Source organism: Spea bombifrons, chromosome 5, assembly GCF_027358695.1.
Source record: "Spea bombifrons isolate aSpeBom1 chromosome 5, aSpeBom1.2.pri, whole genome shotgun sequence".
NCBI lineage: Eukaryota > Metazoa > Chordata > Amphibia > Anura > Pelobatidae > Spea > Spea bombifrons.
In genome coordinates this window covers 76,311,542-76,335,451 of record NC_071091.1, presented here as the reverse complement: position 1 = coordinate 76,335,451, position 23,910 = coordinate 76,311,542, and the positions used below count along the sequence as shown (strand labels likewise).

General features: G+C 38.0%; 1 protein-coding gene across 1 annotated transcript in view; it reads right to left on the bottom strand.

The window, feature by feature from the left end:
- Positions 1-2,609: 2,609 nt before the first annotated feature.
- LAMA1 (laminin subunit alpha 1) overlaps positions 2,610-23,910 on the bottom strand; it is a 69,337-nt gene continuing 48,036 nt past the window's right edge. The window contains exons 41-63 of the mRNA XM_053467061.1: positions 22,917-23,019; positions 22,263-22,379; positions 20,926-21,108; positions 19,880-20,034; positions 19,232-19,375; positions 18,495-18,628; positions 17,890-18,040; positions 15,205-15,329; positions 13,247-13,397; positions 12,776-12,920; positions 12,470-12,611; positions 12,008-12,122; positions 11,460-11,630; positions 10,666-10,817; positions 10,171-10,359; positions 9,631-9,811; positions 8,924-9,039; positions 7,773-7,962; positions 6,962-7,120; positions 6,531-6,684; positions 5,805-5,938; positions 3,844-4,066; positions 2,610-2,770 (exon numbers count right to left, since the gene is read on the bottom strand). Of these exons, the coding sequence (XP_053323036.1) occupies positions 2,610-2,770; positions 3,844-4,066; positions 5,805-5,938; positions 6,531-6,684; positions 6,962-7,120; positions 7,773-7,962; positions 8,924-9,039; positions 9,631-9,811; positions 10,171-10,359; positions 10,666-10,817; positions 11,460-11,630; positions 12,008-12,122; positions 12,470-12,611; positions 12,776-12,920; positions 13,247-13,397; positions 15,205-15,329; positions 17,890-18,040; positions 18,495-18,628; positions 19,232-19,375; positions 19,880-20,034; positions 20,926-21,108; positions 22,263-22,379; positions 22,917-23,019 (3,495 nt within the window). The remainder of the gene's footprint in view (positions 2,771-3,843; positions 4,067-5,804; positions 5,939-6,530; positions 6,685-6,961; positions 7,121-7,772; positions 7,963-8,923; positions 9,040-9,630; positions 9,812-10,170; positions 10,360-10,665; positions 10,818-11,459; positions 11,631-12,007; positions 12,123-12,469; positions 12,612-12,775; positions 12,921-13,246; positions 13,398-15,204; positions 15,330-17,889; positions 18,041-18,494; positions 18,629-19,231; positions 19,376-19,879; positions 20,035-20,925; positions 21,109-22,262; positions 22,380-22,916; positions 23,020-23,910) is intronic.

The window sequence follows — 23,910 nt, the reverse complement described above, 5'->3', positions numbered from 1 at the left end:
ATAATATTTTTTTGAATGTGTTAAAAACAAAAAAAAATCGGCATGTGTGTGTATGTAAGTGTGTCCCCCTATATGCCACTCTGCCTCCAGAAATGCCTTTTACCCCCCTATATGCCACTCTGTCCCATGACATGCCTTTTAACCCCCTATATGCCAGAGTGGCATATATGGGTATAAGGCATTTCTGGATGCAGAGTGACATATAGGGGATTAAAAGGCATATGATGGGACAGAGTGGCATATAGGGGAACATAAGGCTTTTTTGGAGGCAGAGTGCCCCATGATATGCCTTTTAACCCCCTTTATGCCACTCTGCCTCCAGAAATGCCATATAGGGGGTTAAAAGGCATATCATGGGACAGAGTGGCATATAGGGGTATAAGGCATTTCTGGATGCAGAGTGACATATAGGAGGTCAAAAGGCAAATCTGGAGGTGTAGTGGCAAAAAGGGGGTTAAAGGCATATCACGGGGCAGAGGGGCATATAGGAGGGTTGAGGCATATCAGGGAGGCAGAGTGGCATATGGGGGTTAAAAGGCATATCATGGGACAGAGTGGCATATAGGGGGGCATAAGGCTTTTCTGGAGGCAGAGTGCCCCATGATATGCCTTTTAACCCCCTTTATGCCACTCTGCCTCCAGAAATGCCTTATACCCCCTATATGCCACTCTGTCCCATGATATGCCTTTTAACCCCCTATATGGCAGAGTGGCATATAGGAGGTTAAAAGGCATATCATGGGACAGAGTGGCATATAGGGTATAAGGCATTTCTGGAGGCAGAGTGACATAGAGGAGGTCAAAAGGCATATCTGGAGGTATAGTGGCAAAAGGGGGGTTAAAAGGCATATCACCGGGCAGAGTGGCATATAGGAGGGTATAAAGCATATCGGGGAGGCAGAGTGGCATATAGGAGGGCATAAGGCTTTTCTGGAGGCAGAGTGCCCCATGATATGCCTTTTAACCCCCTTTATGTCACTCTGCCTCCAGGAATGCCTTATACCCCCTATATGCCGCTCTGTCCCATGATATGCCTTTTGACCCCTATATGGCAGAGTGGCATACAGGGGGTTAAAAGGCATATCATGGGACAGAGTGGCATATAGGGGGTATAAGGCATTTCTGGAGGCAGAGTGGCATATAGGGGGTTAGAAGGCATATCAGGGGGCAGAGTGGCAAGCCTGGGGGCAGAGGTGCATAACTCGGGGGTAGGTTGGCAAATAAAAGGAAAAAAAAAACAACGTCTCAATCATAGCTTTTATTAAATATGAAAAAAATAGTCTACATGAATTAATAAAGAAACAAAAGTTTCTTACCAGAATATCGTGAAGAATAATGTGATCAGTGTTTTGTTCCACTGAACTTTTTCATCTAAAATGTTTGCAGTAGTAAATGTTTTGATCCCATTATGTGTAATGTATTTCATTTATTAGGGCCTTTTAACACTTTTGCTTTCTGGCATTTTAATACAAATAATGAGATAAAAAATGGCGAATAGTGTGAGTCGGGTGTGTATAAGGGGTGCGTGTGGTTAAAGAGCGCGACCGTGAGATAAACTATATGGGGCTGGTCTCCAAATTTTTCCAGGGCTGCTTTTCAGTCCCAGTCCGGCCCTGGCTGTTTCTATATAGCACAGTCAGTATAATGCCCCCACACAATGGCTGGGCTAAGGCCGCTTCTCACTGGCTGTGACCCATGATATAATCTGAAAATTAGTAAATTAAACTAAAAAATAACATTGTCCAATGGGACACCATTGTTGCAGTTCTCAAAAATATGTATTAAGAATATCTATTAATATGGAATCTGCAATACTTTTTAGTGTTATAGCTGCAAAACTTGGATATTAAGTATTTATGTTTTGGAATTCATTGTAAATCGGATGCACAGTCTAAGTTAGTTATGAATAAATAGCAGATACAGCTTTGTTGTTTATGCAGAGAGGGTAATAAAAATCAAAGCTATCAGTCATTATTTTTAAAGAAGTCATGCGTATTTTATTGTAAATCATTTTGAGAAATGTTTGCATTTTAACAGCTCTTAAAACAATTAGCACTGAGCAAAAACAAAATACTGTCAGATTCTCAGCAGCAAACGTATAAAGACAAAAATATTTCAATTTACTGCTATCCTACTGGAGGTATTTGTTGTATTTTTCCTCAAAAAAAAATTAAATTGCTAAAACTTTTAAAAAAAAGTTCCTGAGTTGGAAATATGAATTAAAAAGTTTTGGAGCACCATTGAGAAAATGGGGTAACAGTTAATAAAAAAGATATATTTTCACATTAGATCAAAACTGCCACCCAAGGTCCTATGGCAAGGAGACAGGCCCCAAATGCTTTACCGTGTTCTTAGAAGACCTGGGAAATTCAGGGGTTTTGTGTACTGAATAACAGATTAAATAGGCTCTGTGTCCCTGTATCACCCAATACGTGTTTATATTTCAGATGGTGTCGTTGGCAGCACTTTGTGAGCTAATATTACTTCATGCTGTTACTTAAAGAGCTGGTTCCAAACCTACTTTGAGAATAACAGCATGTAAGTATAGACCTCCTCTACTTGATAACATCTTGTTCGATGAATGTATATGTAGGAGATATGTCTCCTGTTTATTTTTCTGTTCCAGGACAGGAATGAGGAAAGACTCCGCGCATTTCAAAGGCTTTGCTGAAATCACTGGCTTCGGTCTGCGTGCCCTTCACCAGTTTCATGTTGCGTATGCATCCGTGGAATGAGGTCTGGCTGGTCAAGCAGTTTTGCTTCACATCAGCTACATACGAGGGGAAAAAAAACAAAGAAAAAGAGTGTCAATGTTTGTTTTCATTCCATTCTGTGCACCTTTGGGGACAGTTGTGGGGAAGCTGACATAGTTGTCAAAGGTGTTCCTTTGACAACTATGTCAGCTTTTGTGTACATATATTTCACTGTATATTATCTGTAACAAAAAAAACTGATAAATCAGGAGGGCCATGCTCACAATTAATTTTTATAATTTTGTATTTATTTATATATTATATATAATATGTTTTCCAATTTATCAAACAAATCATAAATTAAAAGTATGTCCTTTCGAATATGGCTTTGGCTGTGATATGGATATTCATCAATGTATCAATGTAATAGCAGATTTAATAGCTTTCTGTAAGCAGTAAAAGTGATAGAACAAGGAGCCGGATACAGTGAAGCACAGCATTCACTTTAACAAAGTGCCGGCACACAGAATTTCATGGTGAATGTTTTCCCTTAATAACCTGATATAACTTTAAAATGTGGACTGGAAGAGTTAAAACAAATGGAGCTTGCAATTATTACATTAACCTGTGATCCTGGAAGTTGTTTATACATCTTACTTACATTCCTACTATTAGTGACTCAAACTTCCTTCCCCATGGCTTTATGTTTTCACAGCGCCTCGCCTTATTTAATTAAGTAGACACAACACTGGTGACGTGATGGAGCCAACACTATTTTACATTGCATTTTAAATGTTTGGAGACATATCGTTTTATATTTAGCTTACAAACGGAGATCATTTTGAGGTATCGTGCGCCTGTATATTTAAATATATGTATAAGGATGTTGGCTTTGATAACAAAGTAATAAATAAAATACATTCTAGTTGTGTCGGCTGTGGCAAAAGCGGGCTTTAAGTAATGATATACAAATACGAAAGTTTAAAGGTGTAAAAACTGAGGTCTCAATTGACCTTACCGAGAAGGTGTTAGATAAGTCTAAGATAAGCTATCCTAAATCTAAGACAAGACCACAGACACATTAGTCAATGAGTCAGGGGATACTCTAACCAGAAATAATTCTTTGAAGTTTACATTAAATTGCTCTTACCCGGATAGCCTCCAACATAAATCGGATTGTTAGTGTCTGCAGAGGTTGACTGGACATGTGGGCTCTCTGCATTCACAACATTTCCATCCACCGTAAGGACAATGCGATGTTTAATTTTACTGGCCTGAAGCTTATGCCACTTGCCATCACATAAAGAGCTGGGGCTCTCTGGCTTGTAGACTGCTGTTATTCTGCCGGCACCATTATTAACATGGAACAAAACCTGTCAAAATAGAACGCAATGATTAAATCAGTTCTGGTCATATAGTTAATATTATCATTTCAAGATCATCCTTTTGATGGTACAGACCACTCTTCTCCTGATGCCTTGATGGTCTGCACTCTAGCAGAGACAAGAGGCACTGGGTCATCATAACCAGGCTCCCTTGGTCTCTGTGTAGACCTCCACTGAAGGAGGAGAAAAGAGATACTTGCCACTGAATTCACAGATCCTCCTACTCCACAATATAAATTATGTACATGAGTCTTTGGATCCCATTATTTCGCTTTTGTGACACTACTCATCTGTTGCAGTTGTGTGTGCTCATGAAGTAGACAACAGGGCAGTGTGCTTAATCAGCCCATTAGAATACGTCATCACATACTTGTTGTGAGGAGGCAGAGTGAAGTATGGGAGGGGGGAGGAGGCAAAGTGGTGTATGGGAGGGGGAGGAGGCAAAGTGATGTATGGGAGGGGGAGGAGGCAGAGTGGTGTACGGGAGGGGGAAGAGCCAGAGTGGAGTATGGGGGGGGAGCCAGAGTGGTGTATGGGAGGGGGAGGAGCCAGAGTGGTGTATGGGAGGGGGAGGAGCCAAAGTTGTGTATGGGTGAGTTATAGTGGTGTATGGGGGGTATTATGAATTTCAGGGCATATAGGGGATATAAGGCATATCGATATTAGGCATATCAGGGGGTCATAAAACATCTGGTAAAAGGTATATCGGGGGCTCAGTTGCATATCACTGGCATATAAGGAGTATAAGGCATATCAGGGGCACAGTGGCATATCAGGGGGCACAGTGGAATCTGACATATAAGAGGTATAAGGCATTTATGGGGGCAGAGTGGCAAGCTGGGGGTCTGATGTGCATAACCGGGGGCAGTTTGGTAAATAAAAAAAATTTAAACAAGGCTTTTTTTCTCATAGTTTTTATTAAATATGAAAAATAGTTAACATATGAATTAATATTTACTAATAACTTTGTATTAAAACCTAGTTTGAGAAACACTGTGTTTGGGTTCTTGTAGCTTTTATTATTATGTCAGTAAAATAAGAAGGTGAATAGAGAGAGGCCATTGCAATAAAGAGATGAAAGTGTAAATTGTACGTTTTTTATTACATTATTTTAAATTTAAAAAATTGCATTTTTTTATCCGATTAATCGAAAAAATAATCGGCCAACTAATCGATTATTAAAATAATCGTTAGTTGCAGCCCTAGGTTTCAATAAATTAATTTACTTATGCTAAAGTATGTGACAGTTCCCCCTTAAAGTATCACACTAGATGGATCTATTGGAGACACCATGGATGATGCCTTTTAGGGGCAAGGAAGAAATGGTCTGAGAAAAAAGTAAACCCATTTGTAAGATGAGGTAAACATCCTCCTCTCGGATGGTGGATCTGTGTGCATTACACACTTGCATCCATCAGCAAAATCACAGGCAGAATGTATTTCCTACAAAGCATTAAAAAATGTAGAAATGAGCTGGAAGATGTCAAGGATGTGCTACGTCCTTGGCAGGAAACATTTGAGAATCAACAAACTCATCTCATTTGTCTATGTTTTACAAAAACTGTTTAGCGTTTAATTAAAATGAAACACATTATAGGACATTTCAAGGTTTATAACCTCAGTGTTTTCTTATGCATATTTGATTCCTAGAATTCTGTCACTATACAGTTATAATTACATTTCTGATGTCAAAAGCATACACAAAGGACAGCCAAAAGATGCTTACCTTGCCATGTATGATTTCCAGGCCAATGGCATCAACTTTAGCGCTGCTAATTCCAAGAAGAACACCGTTCATCTGTGTAGTGCGGAACTCGAGAGACACGTTTACGTCTGAGCGGACTTTGTACCCCTCTTTAACTACAAACCAAAGATTTATAACGTGTATATTAATTATATACTTGTAGGTTCCTCAGCAAGCAATACTTGTGAATTTTTAAAACAAAAGAACTCTACATTTATTGTAATGCTTACTGTAACAGATCATTGTAAAGAATCAGATATTTTCTAAGAGAAAGGATGCATCATATGTGATGACCATACCTGATATGTTAATTCTTTAATAGACCATAGTGCAGATTTTATGTAGTGACACACCAGATGTGTTCACCAAATGACTAATACCAGTCCTTGTGGAAACCTTGACCTGTCATTATTTAAACATATATCTAATTAAGTCACCTGCATTCAAGCAGGGATATCAATCAAAACATACTGGTAGTAAAAGCACCAATTGGGAGTCTAATTTGGTTTATTGGAAATTAGGTTAATATCAGCTTTATTATAGTATTAAAGTTATAGAGTTTGATCTAGAAACAGTAAGTGTTCACAATAATTATTATTTCTTAAAACCATGATTTAACCATAATTAAACCCGATAGGAACATACAAACCTATTAAGTGTGAAAAGGTGCTTAGTATGCACAGTAAGTGCTATTCAAGTCATATTTACCAAGGGCAGCAAATCCAGTTCCATCAAAGTAAGTTCCCTCTTGGACAGATGCGTAGCACTTATTTACTGCGTGTATGGAGATAGCGCTCTCCTTATCCAGTTGTTTGTTATTAATGGCAACTTTGCCAATGCATGCTGGGACACTGTGTGTGATCTAAATGAAAGAGAGAATGACGGCTAATTAGTACATTGCCACCTCTTGTTAGCAGCCATTTGGCCACAACTGTTTTCATTCCGAGACAAAACAAGCAACCAAGTGCACAGAAATAGAATTTGAGGGAATTTGGCTTATCTGCCTGTCCATCTTTTTCTACCTACAGTCAGTCCTCAAACTGTACTTGGCCATCAATAGCCTGATAGCATGTGCAATATAATATATATAATATATTTTTGTCTCCAAAGTTTTGTTTCAATACAAGCAGTTTACTTACATTCCCAATGCTCTTCACTGTATAGTCTAGTGGAAGCCCACCAAGATAAAGCTTCCCTTCCACATCCAAAGTATTGCTGTCCCCTGGAGCACTAACTGATGCTGATTCCTGACCATCAATAGTAATCGTACCTTTTCTTTTATAATATTCTGTTATTACCTGAAAAAAACAGATGGCTGTGACATATAATAATAAAGACAGGATACCAGATTGAGCAAAAAATTTACAAAATTATATTTCCTAAATACTCTAATATAGGATCAAATTCTTGCTTCTTAATATGCATTTCATATTAATAAATGTATTATAACAGTGTTGTGTGACTTCATTAAAGGGCCACTTCAGTCTGTACACTTACAAATATCACCACCAGTGCATCAACGAGCACTAATTCATTTTTGTTTGTTGAAATGATGATTTTCAGTATTATCTTTGCTGTATGGTGTCGATGAAAGATAGGCATAGAGACGGATTCTAATAACGAAATGATTGGCCATTGTGCAATAGATTAAAAAGGTGAAATAAACTAATGATGAGGCAGAGGTTTTCTTCTTTTGTAGGATATAACCAAACCTGGGAACTCTTGGTAATTTCCCAGGGAGTAAATGTGATCAAACGCTGGTCTCCGGCCCGCATATTGAATGCACACGTGAGAAAGCAGAGCCTTACCTAGAGACTTACTTAAACAGAGTTTTACTATAAGTTCCCAGGCATGGTTATAACTCAAATACCAGCTAGTTGAGATTTTTGGGGGTTGATAATGATAATTGTTCATCTTAAGTAACTGAAAATATAAGCAGCAGTCACTTACTGAGTGCCACTTTCCATCATTAATAACAGCCGTATGGAAAGCCTGAGTCCGTCCTTTTCCCATATCAAATAAGAAATAAAGTTTCCCTTCATGAAGTTGAAGTGCAGCGTAATCCATCTGGTTCTGGTGAGCCATATAGTAAATAAGACCACTGGTGGCATATGTCCTGAGAGTTATCTGTACAGAGAGTCTGGGAAAAAGAATTTTATTTAATTTCATATTTCTTTTTCAGAAATGACTATAAATTACCAGTTTTCCACTAATCCATGAAGGAGTATATACTTGGAATTTTATCAATTATTTCCATTAATAAGCAAAACATATTAAATAATATAAAAGCAGATTTAAAAGTGTATTGTAATCAGTTTGATTTTAGAACATTTTGTAATTACTATGATGTATTATACATCAGGTAGTGACATGTAGGTCACCGGCAGGAACTATATCTCCCACGATGCTCACGCAGCATCCTTAAATGAAAAGTCTAGTTTCCAAAATAGTTTTATTATTTCATTTTGCATTATTTTACTGAAAATTAGGGCATACAACCTTTAGTGATAGGAGTTAACATATCTATCTCATTTAAGGCCTCTACTGACAACTGGACGCATTAGAATGCAAACATCATCATACTCAGAAGCAGTCTGATTGTCACTGACAAGCATGGGAGTTCTACTGCACATGTGCAAGAAGCATACTGCAGTATGAACCTTGCTCTCAGTAAAGGTGCTGGAGGAGGAGTTAAATGAAAAATAAAAACTTGAATAACTAAAGAATGTTTGCACAGTTCTGCATGCAGTAAAATGATATGGAGTCCATGCAAGATGCATTTAACATGGAAATAGGGCTGGAGTGCTTAGTCAAAGAAAATAATCTCATTTATTCCTAGCTTAGTATCATGGTAGTTGTGGTTCCTCAACAAAAGGAACTGTACAAGCCGGATACCCCTACCAAATAGAGCAAAATCAATTGATTAAAAAACATGACAAAATAACAAATCCATCAGTTGACGTGAAACTGTAACCTGAGCATATCACCATAAAGGTTTGTCGACATCTCTTTGAAAGTTATTATAACATGTTTACTTGTCTTGGAAAGTACATATGTTCTTAAATATTATATATTTATAATCAGCTTTACAATGTACTTACTTTCTTCTGACAGCTGATTGGTCAAAAGGCAGTACAATGTGGCTTCCCTGAGTGAGGCCAAACTGGTGAGCATCTGGCACATGGTCCGGCATCATCTCCAGTGCACACTGCAATGGCTGCAGGCAAAAATGTCACTTTTATAGATATATTGATTTGACAAATAAATATAATATTAACTACATTTTCAAACACTTAAAATGCCTTAGCTTTTTAAAGGACAGGAGTTGTGAACTAACCAGTGGTGAGGATAAACTGGTAAAGGACCTAATATCTGTATGAAAAATAACTGTTTTATTAAAGCTACATTTTCTTAAAATAGATTTTACGGCATTGGTCCTAGAGGAGCAGCATACTCATGTAACAAGATGTAGACACACATGACCTTCTAGGGACCCCTGGAAACATTTTTACCCCACAACTTAGACTGCCATTTTTTATGGAACCTACGTATCAGCACCATGGTATAACACAAACCCTACTGTTCTTTCCGATGGGACACCGTCTACTAATAGATCAGTTGTTGCAGAGCTAGCTGACCCCTAGGAATTCTGGGCTTAGCTTCTGACCCTTTTTGCCACCCCCGAATGATAAACCACTGCCCCTGTTTGATTCAAAATTTACTGGAGTTGTTCATTCTTAATTTGCACGGAACTCATGGTTTTTAGAAAACCTTATTGAATGGGAATTTCTAGAATAGACTGTTTTACCTTAGTTACAAATGATTTCTGTATGGGGGTAGTTAATTTTCTCTCTGTGACAGGCTGAGCAGGCGTTGCAGTCGGCAGAACTTCCACTTCCAGCTGGGCAATGGATTTAGGCTTCTCTGACAGCATGCAGCTATCCATATGAACCCCCTCATATTTCAGGACATTGGTGAAATCCATCTGCCTTTATTGCAAAAGGGAAAATGTATTATTTTGTACAGTTTATTAGCAGTTTATTTTTTCCTTAAAAAGAGAATTAACACTTACATAAAACAGAGTACATAAACTAAACAAAAATAAAAGTTGAGATTATTTAAATATTTTATAAACTAAAATAAAAGTTGTTTAAATATTTTATAAGCTAAAATATATTTGTATAAATAAGTGTTGAGTTATTTTATTTAATTAAAAATATTGGTTAACATAAGCATTAAAACAGAACTCCCGCCATTGTTATTGCTGTTATCAGTTTAAAAATAAGTTATCTAAAGTATTGTGCTTTTTTTTGGATTAATGCATATTAGACAGTTTGATGAAACTTACTCCATATTTACAACCAGATTGCGTATACATCCGTAGAAAGACTGGCTTGTTTTGAGGGGGGCTGTACCCATTTTACCAGGGACGCCACCGACATAAAAATTGGAAGCATTTATAGAGATGGAATCGACAGATGGTCCGTTCATCTTCACCTCGGAAGGTTTTCCTTCATCCACTTGTACATTCACAAGTCTAAAAAAATAATGTCCAAATTGTCAATTCTGCCCACTTGACCCACTTGATAACTGAAGTCATAGAATGTATATTTTTCTCTAGCAAAGATTACAATATCTTAACATATTATAATTAACATATTAATTATAATAATTAACTTTATTTATGGAACTTTATTAAATTCCTAAAATTTTAAGAGGTTTCTATTATATCTTTCCCTTAAAATGTATCATTTGTCATATATGAAGAATATGAAACATTCCCTGATGCATCTTTCTACACTTTCTAGAGTTTATAATATAAACCTATATGTTTTGCAATTACCTCTTGTTCCGGATGACAATAATAGAGTGTTCTTGTCCATCACTAAAGGTTCCAGTAGGAGATTTGATGATGACCTTTCTTGTGCTGGCACCATCCACAGGGTTGATATGGAATTCAATATGTCCATTCACCAGCATTATAGCAAAGAATGGCTAAATGAAAATATATGGTTTTAAAATCTATATGTTAGTTCTGAGGGCTGAGATTCCCATCAAAGAGATACAAGCACATGGATAGTACTGATTTATATACATTCAAGGACCACATGAGGCCCTTGTCACAGAAGAATGTGCATGCAAATAAGGTTAACAATTATCACCTTTGCCTCTAATTGTTAACCTTATTTTGCATGCGCCTACCCAGAATCCCGTGTGGTTGTGGCAGCACCATGAGATTTCTGAGGGAAAAACAAGCCTCCTGGCTTGTCTGGTGTCTGTAGATGAGAGTTTAATAATACTTCTACTACCCCTTAAACCCTTAGGGGTTTCCATCACCTTTTACCCACCATACCTTATGTAATGGTTATATACATCATTATATACGGTCTAGTGCTAGTAACATTTTGATACACATGATATAAAAAGTACATTTACATTTATAGGACTCATCTTGCTTTTCAAGCAAACTACAGGTTAGCTGTTATAATAAAATATCTGCCCTTCTTTGGAGCTGCAACAGGGACCAATCACCAAGCTCTGTAATTTTATAAAACCGTCATAAATCTGAATTATTTGTGTAAATATGTTTCATAAAATTATAATAATAATAATAATAATAATCATTTGATTACTCACCAAGAGAGCTTGCCTGCGACTGCGTTTTTCCGCTCCCTTGCCAAATCCAGCCACGATAATTCCAGATTCATTGAGTGTGGAGAACGATACCATTAGCTCTGATTCTGCTGCCAATGATACTGGCTGCATTTCCACGTAGCCATCTTTTAAAACGGTAATGCTACGAGTTGGCTACCGCAGGAGAAAAAGACACAAAAATACTTTAGTGGTTGGATTCAAAATCATTCACTCAGATTACAGTGGATTAAAAATTGTGGAGTCTCACAGATGCTATCAAATGAATAATAACATAAATAATATGCTTATTGGTTGATAGATATGCAACCGATAATCAGATTAAATGTACCTGATTGTAGATGCAGTAAGGTAAATGTATAAACTTCAGTTAATGCATCTATGATAACCTAAACTGTATTGAATTTAGTAAGTGAAGAAAAGCAGGAGTTTGTAGGAGAGCTGCGGTAAATAATATATGAGGTGACTTCTGAGACATTTCACTGATTATAATTGGCATTGCCTCATACAATTTGGATAGGAAGGTTTCTTACCTCCAGTTTACAGCCTTTTCTTACACCATAGGCATTTCTTAGCAAGTCAAAATTTGAGCGGGAAATCTCCAAGTTCTTTATACAGCCCACATAGGACCTGCTGCTAAGCTGTTTTCTAAAATCAAGAAAGATTTGCAATTGATGTGATAGAAACATAATGAACATGTTTGAAAATGTTTTAGATAAAGGATACTTTCTTTATACTAAGTTTGAATAATCTTCGTTGGCTTGAAGTAAAAATTTTCATAAAAATTGTGTAGTTGAGTTGCATTTAAACACACATCTCTTCTAAGGGGAGCCATCATTAAAACATTTAATTTAGCTTTACTGCAAGATTCATCCTTTGGAAGATCAGCCTGGGATCAAATAATTTCTTCTTGTTTTCAAACAGATGTTTTATTTACTAATGCAGTTTATGTTCGTCCAAAAATCTACAAAGAAAATTATAACTAGACGTAATACCTAACACTCCTGGATCTGGGAAGTCCACCAATATAAATAGGATCCTTATCTGACCGGTTAAGGTCTGAAGCAACGCCTGGAGCTTCTCCTTGCTTGGTTTCTCTCTGGGTTGAGTTGTAGGAATCCATCACAGCCAGTATACCTTTGTCACAAGAGAACACATCGGTCTTAAAACGAAACTTCAAATACTTCACTAGTTGAAATGATCTACAACAAGTTCTTAGAGGCCCAAAAACTTTTAAAAAAGTGTCAAGGATGGCCACGACAGACACTTGACTGGTTTGTGTGTGTGAGCTTCAGCCGTACCTTGCTTCCTGTTGCGCTGGAAGGCTACTTTATGCCATGCTCCATCATTATAGCGTCCATCTGTCATCAGTATCAGAGGTCCTGATCCCAATTCGACAGATACTCTCAGTTTACCGTCCACCATTTCCATAGATAAATAATCTCGCTGATAAAACAAGAACGAAGTTTGATCAACTTTGTTGAACCATACTGAGCAGCTAAACACTAGGATGTTAAACTTATTTCACCAATGTGTCTACCAGTTAAATAAATTAGTTTAAAAAAGCGAACCTTGACTTATTCTAAACATCATCTGGGTATTGCTTTAAGGCTTGGGTTCATCAACAAGTAAACAGCTGGACCAAAAGCCAAGCACCAAAAAGCAAGGGATTAGCAAAAAAACATGTGTTTTCATTTTTAAATGATTAACTTTTAGAACGTAGAAAACAATAGCTGGAAAGAAATGAAAATAACTAAAGGGCAAGGTCTTACTGTTCCATTGGAAGCAAGATACAAAAGAAGGCCATTTGGAGCGAATGTTCGGAAATGGATAACTATCTGAGATGAAGTGGAACGAAGCGTCTTCTCTACAATAGAATATCCACTGCCGTCAAAATGGAAAGCAGTTTCTTCTTCTCGTGGGCTACAAATACAAAAGGGAAAATTTCAGTCAAGCCATATCGTGGTGGACAAATGCTGGCACTGCAAGTGCCATTGAGATAACTAGTATATGATTAAGAATAGTATTGCAGGTGGATATATCACAATGAGGCAAGTTTAATACCGGTATATGATTTAACAAGGGGTAACAACATTTACTCATCTCCATGATAAAATCAAGTGTAATTATTAGCAGGGCTCTACCGGGGAGTTGAATTGGGCCAGACACAGGCACTTTAAGGCCAGCAGCCCATAAGTGACGCATGTATGCAGATGCAGGCTACACTCTTACACTCTCTCATGGTGCAGCTGCACATTAAAAGGCCAGATCTGGCATGCAAGTGGCAGTTAAGGTAAGTGACTGGCGACAGCTGGCACCGGCCAGCTGTATACCTGTTGACTTACTATAGCTATACTCATTGCAAACGACTATGACAAGCATGGAGCGTGTCCACGGTTTATGCTTTTATAGGAGTAACTATGTAACTATCTGGCATTATGTAGAAATTATTAATGCAAACAACTACATAACTAACATTTGGAATACACTAAGAACTTAGATCCCTGCAGAAGTTTTACGCCTTATAACGCTCTTGCTGGTCAATATAAATTGTAATATTGCCACCTGCTGGTATGAACGTGTCATAACTACTCACTCACAAACAGTGGTGTTACGAAGGGATGAATCCTACATTCATATAATTGACATTTGTAATATTTAGGGGTGTCCCATCACCCATTAATTTGCAGGACATATATATATACATTTTACTTGTGGCTGAGTACTGCTACCTTGCAGTATGTACTCATAGAACAGTTCAATAACCGATTTCATGTATCTGATTTTCAATTGTGGGTAGCATGTGAAAATCTACATAATTCTACATTGTAACGCATGCTGGACCCCCATTTTAGGAAGATTATCCGTTATATACATATGTCATGGCTAATGGCAGATGTGTGATTCTACATTGGAATTGGTTATTGCTTCTCCAAGAACTGCACAAAGGGAAAAATCAGCACATGTTTAAAAAAAATCTTTGAAAATAAATAAGAAGTGATTACTAATAGTTATTTAGGACTTAGCATTAAAATATATAGCTAGGAAAAATATTCCTTGTAAACTAAAACAATTTACACATTTGCATATTTTAACACATTCCTAAAGCGTACCCACTTTTTATGAGAAAGTAATAAAATATGTTTTAGCCATGCTCTGTAGGAAAAAATAAAAATAGAATCAATGTGTCCATTTTTAGTGATTAAAGCTGGTATCTGTGTTAGAGGCGAGTACAATTTTCCATAAAAAGATAAAACCAAAAAAAAAAAAAAAAAAAATCTATAAAATCACGCTCTCTGCTTCCTGCAGGAATTCCAGCATCATTTAAATTTCCAGACGTGTAAAAACAAGTAGAAAACACTTTTCTTATAATTTTCCATATATTTAAATGTTTTCTATTTTGGTGTGAAACTGTGCCTCTAACAGTAATGATGGGCTGAACATGAAAAGAAACAGAATATCCTCCTGCAGCCACTTTTGGTTTAATAATAGTATGTCTGGCTTCTATCTGAATACCCATTATAGGTTTAGATGTCAATTTTTGCATTTTACATATTTATTTTGTTGACAAAATATTAAATAAACCAAATATATTTTATTTTATTAATTGGGGGGGGGCAGAAGAGCTTCTCTAAAGAAGATAAGTGAGCTTACAAAACATACATTAGTAAAAGGTAGCATGGCAACAATATAGAAATAGCATTAATACTTTTAGGAAGCTAAATAATACCTTCCATAGCATCCACCACATTTGCCCTCTCTCTCAACATAGTTCCATAAACCAATGGAGTGCCCATTAAGGAACGCCTCGCCCATGCAACCTTTAAAATCTGTGGTCTTGACTGCTGTTGATTTCTAGGAAAGAAAAATACACTGATAATTAGCCATGGGATTTGTTTATACACGTTTTAATGTTATTTTAAAAATATATTTTCCCAACTATATGGGAAAGCAGAACCTCTCCTGATGTCTTTAGGCAGCCTACAGGTCTGTATCTAAGTGTGACAACATCAGGCAAGCCCTACATACTACCTATGGAATAATGTATACATATTTTAGGTAGAGGACATCAAAGGTCTGTCAAATGCCTGTTGAACAAACATGTTTTTGGACTATGTTCTAGCACACTTCTCTTTGACTCTGCTCAGACATCTTGAATGCATCCTAGGTTACAATGTCACAAAGATACTGATTTTGGCTTAAGCCAGTGTCTACATGCCAAGCTATATCTACTGATATGCTTAATATCCATGAGGAAGGGAGAAGGAGTGTGAACCAGAGGAGGGTTTGGGTTGCTCCAGGTTTCTGTACACCTATAAGATGGTTTTCCTAAATATAAAAATATATATGTATATATATATATATATATATATATATATATACCGTATTGGCTCGGATATAGGCCGCCCCCGTATATAGGCCGCACCCTAAAAGTCTGGTGCTTTTTTAAAGAAAAATTTTTTTTCTTTAAAAAAGCACCAAAAAAAAAATAAATGCTGCCACTCTGTCCCCCCTCCCCGAGATATGCTACCACTGTCCCCCCCCCCCCCGAGATACGCTACCACTGTCCTCCCTCCCCGAGATATGCTACCACTGTCCTCCTCCTCCCCCCCGAGATACGCTACCACTGTCCCCCCCTCGAGATACGCTACCACTGTCCCCCCCCCCGAGATATGCTGCCACTGTCCTCCCTCCCCCCCGAGATATGCTACCACTGTCCTCCCTCCCCCCCCGAGATACGCTACCACTGTCCTCCCTCCCCGAGATATGCTACCACTGTCCTCCTCCTCCCCCCCCGAGATACGCTACCACTGTCCTCCCCCCCCCGAGATATGCTACCACTGTCCCCCCCCCCGAGATACGCTACCACTGTCCCCCCCCCCGAGATATGCTGCCACTGTCCTCCTCTGCCCCCCCCTCCTCGACTTACCGGAGCAGACTCCCGGGTGTCTTGCGGGGCCGGCGGGGGACATCTACGCAATACGCGTATGCAACTTCCGGTGCCGGTGCCGGTGCGGCCTATATTCGAGCCAATACGGTATATATATATATATATATATATATATATACCGTATATTCCGGCGTATAAGACGACTGGGCGTATAAGACGACCCCCAACTTTTACAGTCCAAATATAGAGTTTGGACTATACTCGCCGTATAAGACTACCCCTCTACCCAGCGTACAACAACCAGCCAATCACGGCAATCGATGTACCTTACCGGTGATTTGCTGGTTGATTTGCTGACATATACATACATGCACTGCCCTTACACACACACACACACACACACATATATATAATATATATATCTATATATATATCTACACATATGCCTGTCCATACATACACATTTATACACTGCCCTCACCACACACCCCTGCCTTTACACACACATGTATATGTATATGTATATGTGTATATATATATATATATATATATATATATATATACACACACACGTATGTATATATATATATACACACACCAGTGTGTATATATATGTATATATATATATATACACCAGTATGTATGTATGTATGTATGTATGTATGTATGTATGTGTATATATATATATATATATATATATATATATATATATATATATATATTTTTTTTTCTCCCCCCTTTCTCCCTATCTCTTACCTTATCTTCTGTCTTCTTTCTTCCATCCAGTTGTGGGAGCCCCAGGTCTGGCACTTCAGACCTCGGCTTCCCTGCTCTCTAATCACTAGGCGCCGGGACATGACATCATCCCTGCGCTCGGCATCAATAGCCGGCGCCTAGTGATTAGAGAGCAGGGAAGCCGAGGTCTGAAGTGCCAGACCTCGGGCTTCCCTGCTCCCTCATCACTACGCGCCGGCAATTGATGCCGGGCGCCGGGACATGACGGCATCCCTGCGCTCGGCATCAATAGCCGGCGCCTAGTGATTAGAGAGCAGGGAAGTCGAGGTCTGAAGTGCCAGACCTCGGGAAGCCCGAGGTCTGGCACTTCAGACCTCGGCTTCCCTGCTCCCTCATCACTACGCGCCGGCAATTAAAGCCGGGCGCCGGGACATGACGGCATCCCTGCGCTCGGCCTCAATAGCCGGCGCGTAGTGATTAGAGAGATTGGTGGCTTCGTGGGAACCTCCGGCTTGGTAAGTACCCGGCGTATAAGACGACCCCCCACTTTTAAGAAGATTTTTTGGGGTTAAAAAGTCGTCTTATACGCCGGAATATACGGTATATAAACACTTCTGTTTCACAATGATACAGCAACAACGGTGCAAGAAGACCAAATTATGGAGCTTGAGTCTATAATATGATTAATCATTTTTTTTTTCTATATTGTAGGTTTAACCATGTCTACAATTATTATAGGTAACAAATAAGTTCATGCTCAAAAAAATGCATTTCATCTGGGAAATATACCTGTAATTGTCCTCCTATTCCCCCAACAAACATCAATGTTGAGTTATCGATGTGGAGTATGGATGATGTACCAGGTGAAGATGACATTTTGGCTGTGGGCTTCTGAGAAGTGCCAATTTCTTCCACAGTCAATGAACCTGATTTACCAAACCTGTGAAGATGAACCATGGATGTTATAGCTAATGATACTACAATATCATATTTGTATAACCAACTCTCTCAACTAATTAGTTTTTGTTGTCTTTGTGTCTATCTAACTAAACGCATACATACACTGATCCTGTATAAAATGTTATAAAGTGTTTTTTTCAACCTGGAAGGAACATCTCAGTAATTGGTACTGAATTTATTTATCAGAGAAGGTCAACTATATTAAATTACGTCTCAGCGAAATTACTTTTTGATAAAAGATAAAGTACCAGAACACAAAGGAATTACATCAAAGTATAGAGTGGAAAATGTGGGGTTCAAGTTTGAAGATATTTTTTGGTGGTCAGTAAGTACAGTAAATGAACTCTTGTAGAAATCGTCACACTAAAGAACAAATCATTAAAATTCTGTACAATTGCCATATGTTTTACTGGTCACACGTAAATAAGCTTTACCTTGTTGCGTGTATTTTATGCCACTTGTTATTGTTTATCTGGATATCAGGTTCTTCGAGCCTTACAGATCCTGCGCCCAGGTCCCAAAGGAAGGAAACCTTGCCTTTCAGCATTTCTACCGCCATGAAGTCAGCCTGCAAAAAAAACAAAATAAATGATCAATGTGCTAATAAAGCCCCATTTTTCAAATGCTGTAATTTCATTAACATTATGACTAGAAGTTTTATTAATAATAAAATCCTTTTCACTGTGTAATAATTCCCTGGAATATCTGTCTTCTGTATGTTCATATATACGATTACTTTAGTTGCATACTGTAGATCAAAATGACTTCAAAACTTTTGTAGCCGCTTTCATGTTCAGTGTCCAGGTAAACGCCAGGTGAATGCACAACTCATACAGAACTGAATAAAGACTCAACTCAATGGGAGAACAACTCGTAGGAAACTTTTAGCCCCCAAGTTATTGATAGTCGAACATTTCTTGGAAACGTTGATTTGAGTATCTATGGCACATAATGGAGTCTGAAGCTTAGAAGTATCCCAATGCAAGAAGGGCCAGACATTGCAAGTTTCTCCACAAGGGCAAATTTGCACTTTAAACCTCTAAGCGAATGACTGTAGAGGGACACGATCTTTTCTTAGTAAATGTTCTTCAAATTTCTCTTTACTGCATGATACATCTGGCATTGAAATGGCTTTTTGTCAACAAATGCATGAAACATTAAAGTCACTCACTTTCGTGCTGCTGCCCAGGTAGAAAAGCAGGTTGTCCGGCTCGCCGGTCTTAACATTAAGAGTTAGAGTGCTGAAATGTGTAGAATAGAGCTCTGGGTGGTAAGAGCGTACACAATCTCTGTCGGCTGAAACAGCCACTTTAATCTGCAAAAATAGAAAATAATTTATTATTAATATCGAAAAACAATTGCTCGTTCAGTGCTATGTGCTGTAGAGTGCTTTATAGCTAAATTATATGGACTATTAACATAAGGAAACATTATACTCAATCAGTGAAATGGTAAGTGGACCAGAACCAGTATAGAAATAATTCATCTATAAATCCCCAGAAAACCTAAAAACTATTCCAACACACTGGATACGTGCAAAAATTCTTCCAAATTTGCAAATATCCAATTTTTGTTGCAAAGAAATATTTGGGTTTAAAAAATATGATATGTTTTTAGATATGTGTTTTTCTTGGAAATCTGCTTCCACTTGTAAGGTAACTGATTAAAAATAGTGCCTCTTTTAACCCTCAGAGGGGTTGTTTTTATGATACCGAGACCTTTATTCTAAATAAGCCTTATACTATCTATGGCTGACTTAGTCATCAGTAAAAGGTAATAGTTGAAACTCTTTTTTCCGTAACACTTTTATCACACTTACCGATGCGGCCTGTTTACGGGCCTGGCTAATAAGCTCTTTAATTTCAGATAGATTTCTGCTTAGGTTTTCCTCAAGCAATTTCAAGGGTTTCAGTCTATCCAATAAAATGTTGGCCTGTGTTTCCACTTCTTTAATTCTGCTTTCCGCTGTTACCGCTGGTGAAACAAAACATATTAAGAAGCTTGCACATACAGTATACATAAAAACATTAACATAGGTGAACCTAATATTCAGGCACGTTGTGTGTTCTTAGCATGGCCTTTGTCATGAAGAAAAGTCCTACTACCAGCAACCAAGCGGCAGCTAGCCAGTTATGCCAGTGCCTACCCGACAGCCGTCTGCAGCGCAGTCCCATCGGGCTGCAGGAAAATTTGTGATGCGCACTAGAGGGCCAACCTGTGCCGCGCAACAAGAGGCATCCCTGCGATGGATTTAAAAACCCGGAACTGCTATTAAGAAGCACCCTATTGTGTTCCTGTTATACGTATCAGGAGAACCCAGCTACCAAACCCAGCTATCCCGACTACCTACGTTGTGTACCAACCTTGACCTGGCATTCTGTGGTACCTGTATATGTGTGTGTGTGTGTGTGTGTGTGTGTGTATATATATATATATATATATATATATATCCACACTATTTGGATCACCAAAATCCCTGTCTTCTTATTTTGGGGCTCAACCTCTTGCTATCAGGCTGGTGTGTGCTTCTGGTTCACAGAAGTTGTGACAGCTCTTCGGGGGGGGGAGACCATGAGCTGGTAGTCAAGCTGGAAATGGGGTCCCTTATTACATGAAATGTAGAATTTGACAGTAGATAAGAGATATTTGGTCAGTTTAGTCTGCTTGTCTCCAGAGTTTGAGATGACTCAATAAGCCTGGCCAAGCTCTGCTTTGGCTCTTGCTCGGGCTTTACAGAGCAGGTAAAAAAATGAACAGCATATTAAACCTCTTCCACAACGATTGTACATTCTATGCCAAAGTACTCCGTGCACCCTATATTTTTGCAGCAAAGTATCGGCGAGTGCATTAATGCGGGAAACATACCCGTCTTGGATGAGTCCGCTAGAAGCTCGTTGGTTTTCCGCAGCGTGTCATTGACTTTGGACAGCGCAGAGGACGCAGTTAACACCTTTTGGTTGAAGTTCGTGATATGGTTTAAAGTGCCAGCTGCACTGACATTGGCAGACAAGGCAAGCTCTTTAGCATCTTGTAGTTTCTCACTGGTATCTGTTCCAGGGTAGATAAAGCAAATTATGAACTTTTTCACTTTGAAAAGTGAAGTTGAAAAATTGAGAAAAGGGAAAACATTTCGAAGAAAAAGTACATATAAAGAGGCTGTTATTGAAACCTGAATTAAGGAGTGGTTCTCAATTTAGGACACAAAATCCCGATGAGGATTATTCTTATGAGGAATGAATGCAGACGAGATTTTAATACTAACCCCACACTAAATTACTCAGACGTTAATGTGGCTCCTGCCCTGTTGGGGATGTGGATACGCAGTTATTGTCTTGCAAGAAATAAAAGCATGGGCTTGGAAGCTCAGAGGTTATTTCAGAAATTATGCTTCTCAACATTTCAAAAGGCAAAAGAAGGACACCTTTTTGTTAGGAGCACGGTTACAGCCTAGTGTGTATCGAAACATATTCACAGCATTTAATGAGTTATTCTGTCAGAAAATCACACTGAAGAGCCATTACCAGGTAAGCAGGCCTCGCTCTCAGAAGGAAGTCTAGGCATTGTATGTCTGAACTGAATCAATAATTAAAGCTTCTGTTCCAGCAATATGTTTAGCAGTCTCATCACATTTTCAGTTTCTGAAGCATAGCAATGTCTCATTAATGACATAAGCGTGATGTCATCATTACTGTATTCATTACATTGTCATTGCAAAACCAGTAATTCATCAAAATAACATATTTCTTCTTTTAGAGTCTTTTCAAATATATAACATCTGACAACTTGTGGAACCTCCCTTTTAAAACGCAGTGTTCCCCCTACTCTAATGAATATGCCCAAGAAATAATTATTTAATACTGTAAATGTTTTTTCCAGGAACACAGGCAACAAAAAAGCAGACACTAATAGGTTCTTGCTATACAAACTGAAAAAAAAGTTTCTTTGTTTTATAGGTAAAGAAGATACCTTTTACACTAGGAAAAAAATCAGCTTTGTTTTGTTAATGCCCATTTGGAATGAACAGAGGATTATGCTGAGATGGTCAGGAATTAAACCGAAGCAAATCATTTATGTGTTTGTATTGTGCACCTGTACAAAGACTCTTTTGTCTGCATTTCCATCAGAGATGCACATTTTTATTATTGGAAGTACAATTTGTAGGTACAGCTAGAAGTAAATGAATACGCCTTAATGCTACTTACCATTTGGTAAATTTCTCAGAGCCAGCAGCTGTTCACTTATTTGACGTGTAAATGCATGAGTGCGTTTTTGTATTGTATCTGCTTTTGTTTTCAGATCGTTCAAATCAGACACAAGACCTATGGGAACGAACAAAAGAGTTTGAGAAGATTACCAATTTAAATATCTGAAAGGAAGAACTGTCAATGACAAACAAGTGTCGGGCATAAGAAATTGGATTTTTATTTTTCTCAGTAGGTGTTTCTGCTCTGTCTGATGATGGTAACTTCACGTTGTCGTACTGAAGTGTCATTTGATTACAGTGCGGATGCCACGTAACCTTTCAGCTTCCATTTTTTGTTTAAAACATCCAAAATGACACAGAATCACTGAAATAAACAGTAATCTATTTGTATGCAGGCTGGGACTGGCCAACTGGCAAACCGGGTAAATGCCTTGTGGGCCAGTGCCAGATGGCCCTGGTCACTTACCTTTACTGTCGTAGATTTGTGGCATGCGTCCTCATATAACCATTCTTTTATTGGATCAAATAAGATGTCTATCATTGGGGTCTATTAAAGTAGCTAATATTCCTAAAGTTATGTAAAGCTATGGTACTGACAAAAATATAGTATAATATGGTACAAAAATATCATTCAAAGTTCCCAAACCCTTACCTTCCGTGCTAAGACTTAAATTTTTGGCCTCATTAAGAAGTTGTGTGCTGAACTTCATAGAATTTTTTGGTGCAACTTGTAAAGATCCATTTGCCCCTGAAACCTTTTAAAAGAAAACATATCGTTATCAGATTTTTTTAAATGATGTAATAAGTCAAAAATGATTTGTGTTTGTTTGTGTTCTTAGAGTAAAAGTTGTAGTTTCAGTGCTATACCTGCAGTGATAAAATGTTAACGATGGTCAGCAAGGTAGGTTGGGGAATTAAGCTCAAGTCAGGTGGTATATGTTGTCTGTCATTTACACATTTATCAAGTGCTATTAAAGAAAATAACTGCATTATATCTTAATATTTGGTCAAGGATGCCATTTGTTGGCACCATACATATTTTAATATGAACGCTATAAGAACAAATCAAATGGACAATTAAAAAAAACTGGTTATAGGCAACACTATGATGTAGGCATTGGATAACTACTAAAAACTAAGCACAGCAGAAACAGTCCCAATATAAAATGTTGCATTTAGAACAAAATGAGTTCTAGGATATGGTCCTTTTTCAAAAAGTTATCTACATGTTTGGGGGTCCATAACCCTGAGATCCAATAAGCTTTTTGCATTGTTGTGATGTGAAGGACAAAATAGATTCTAACACTAAGCAAATAGAGGTCTGGAAAGTGATGGGATGTTGATGCTTTCACATAACACTGGAGATCTAAGTTATTATTTTACTTTAAGGAGAATTTTGTTTGTGACCAGATGCATTCTATAGTTCTTCTCTGGGTTTCGTGTATGATTTCTGTCATTGTAAGACACATTTTCTGGGTTACTGTATTACAGGGGTACCTGGCCAGGGAAGCCACTACTTATCGGACACTATGGATTTGTTGGATTTTTTTGCCAGGTAACTAAACTATACATTAGTGCTTACTTTTTAGGGCTAAAACCTTAGGCGTCATATCATATAGTTCATAGGGTTAACTGATGAAAATTAT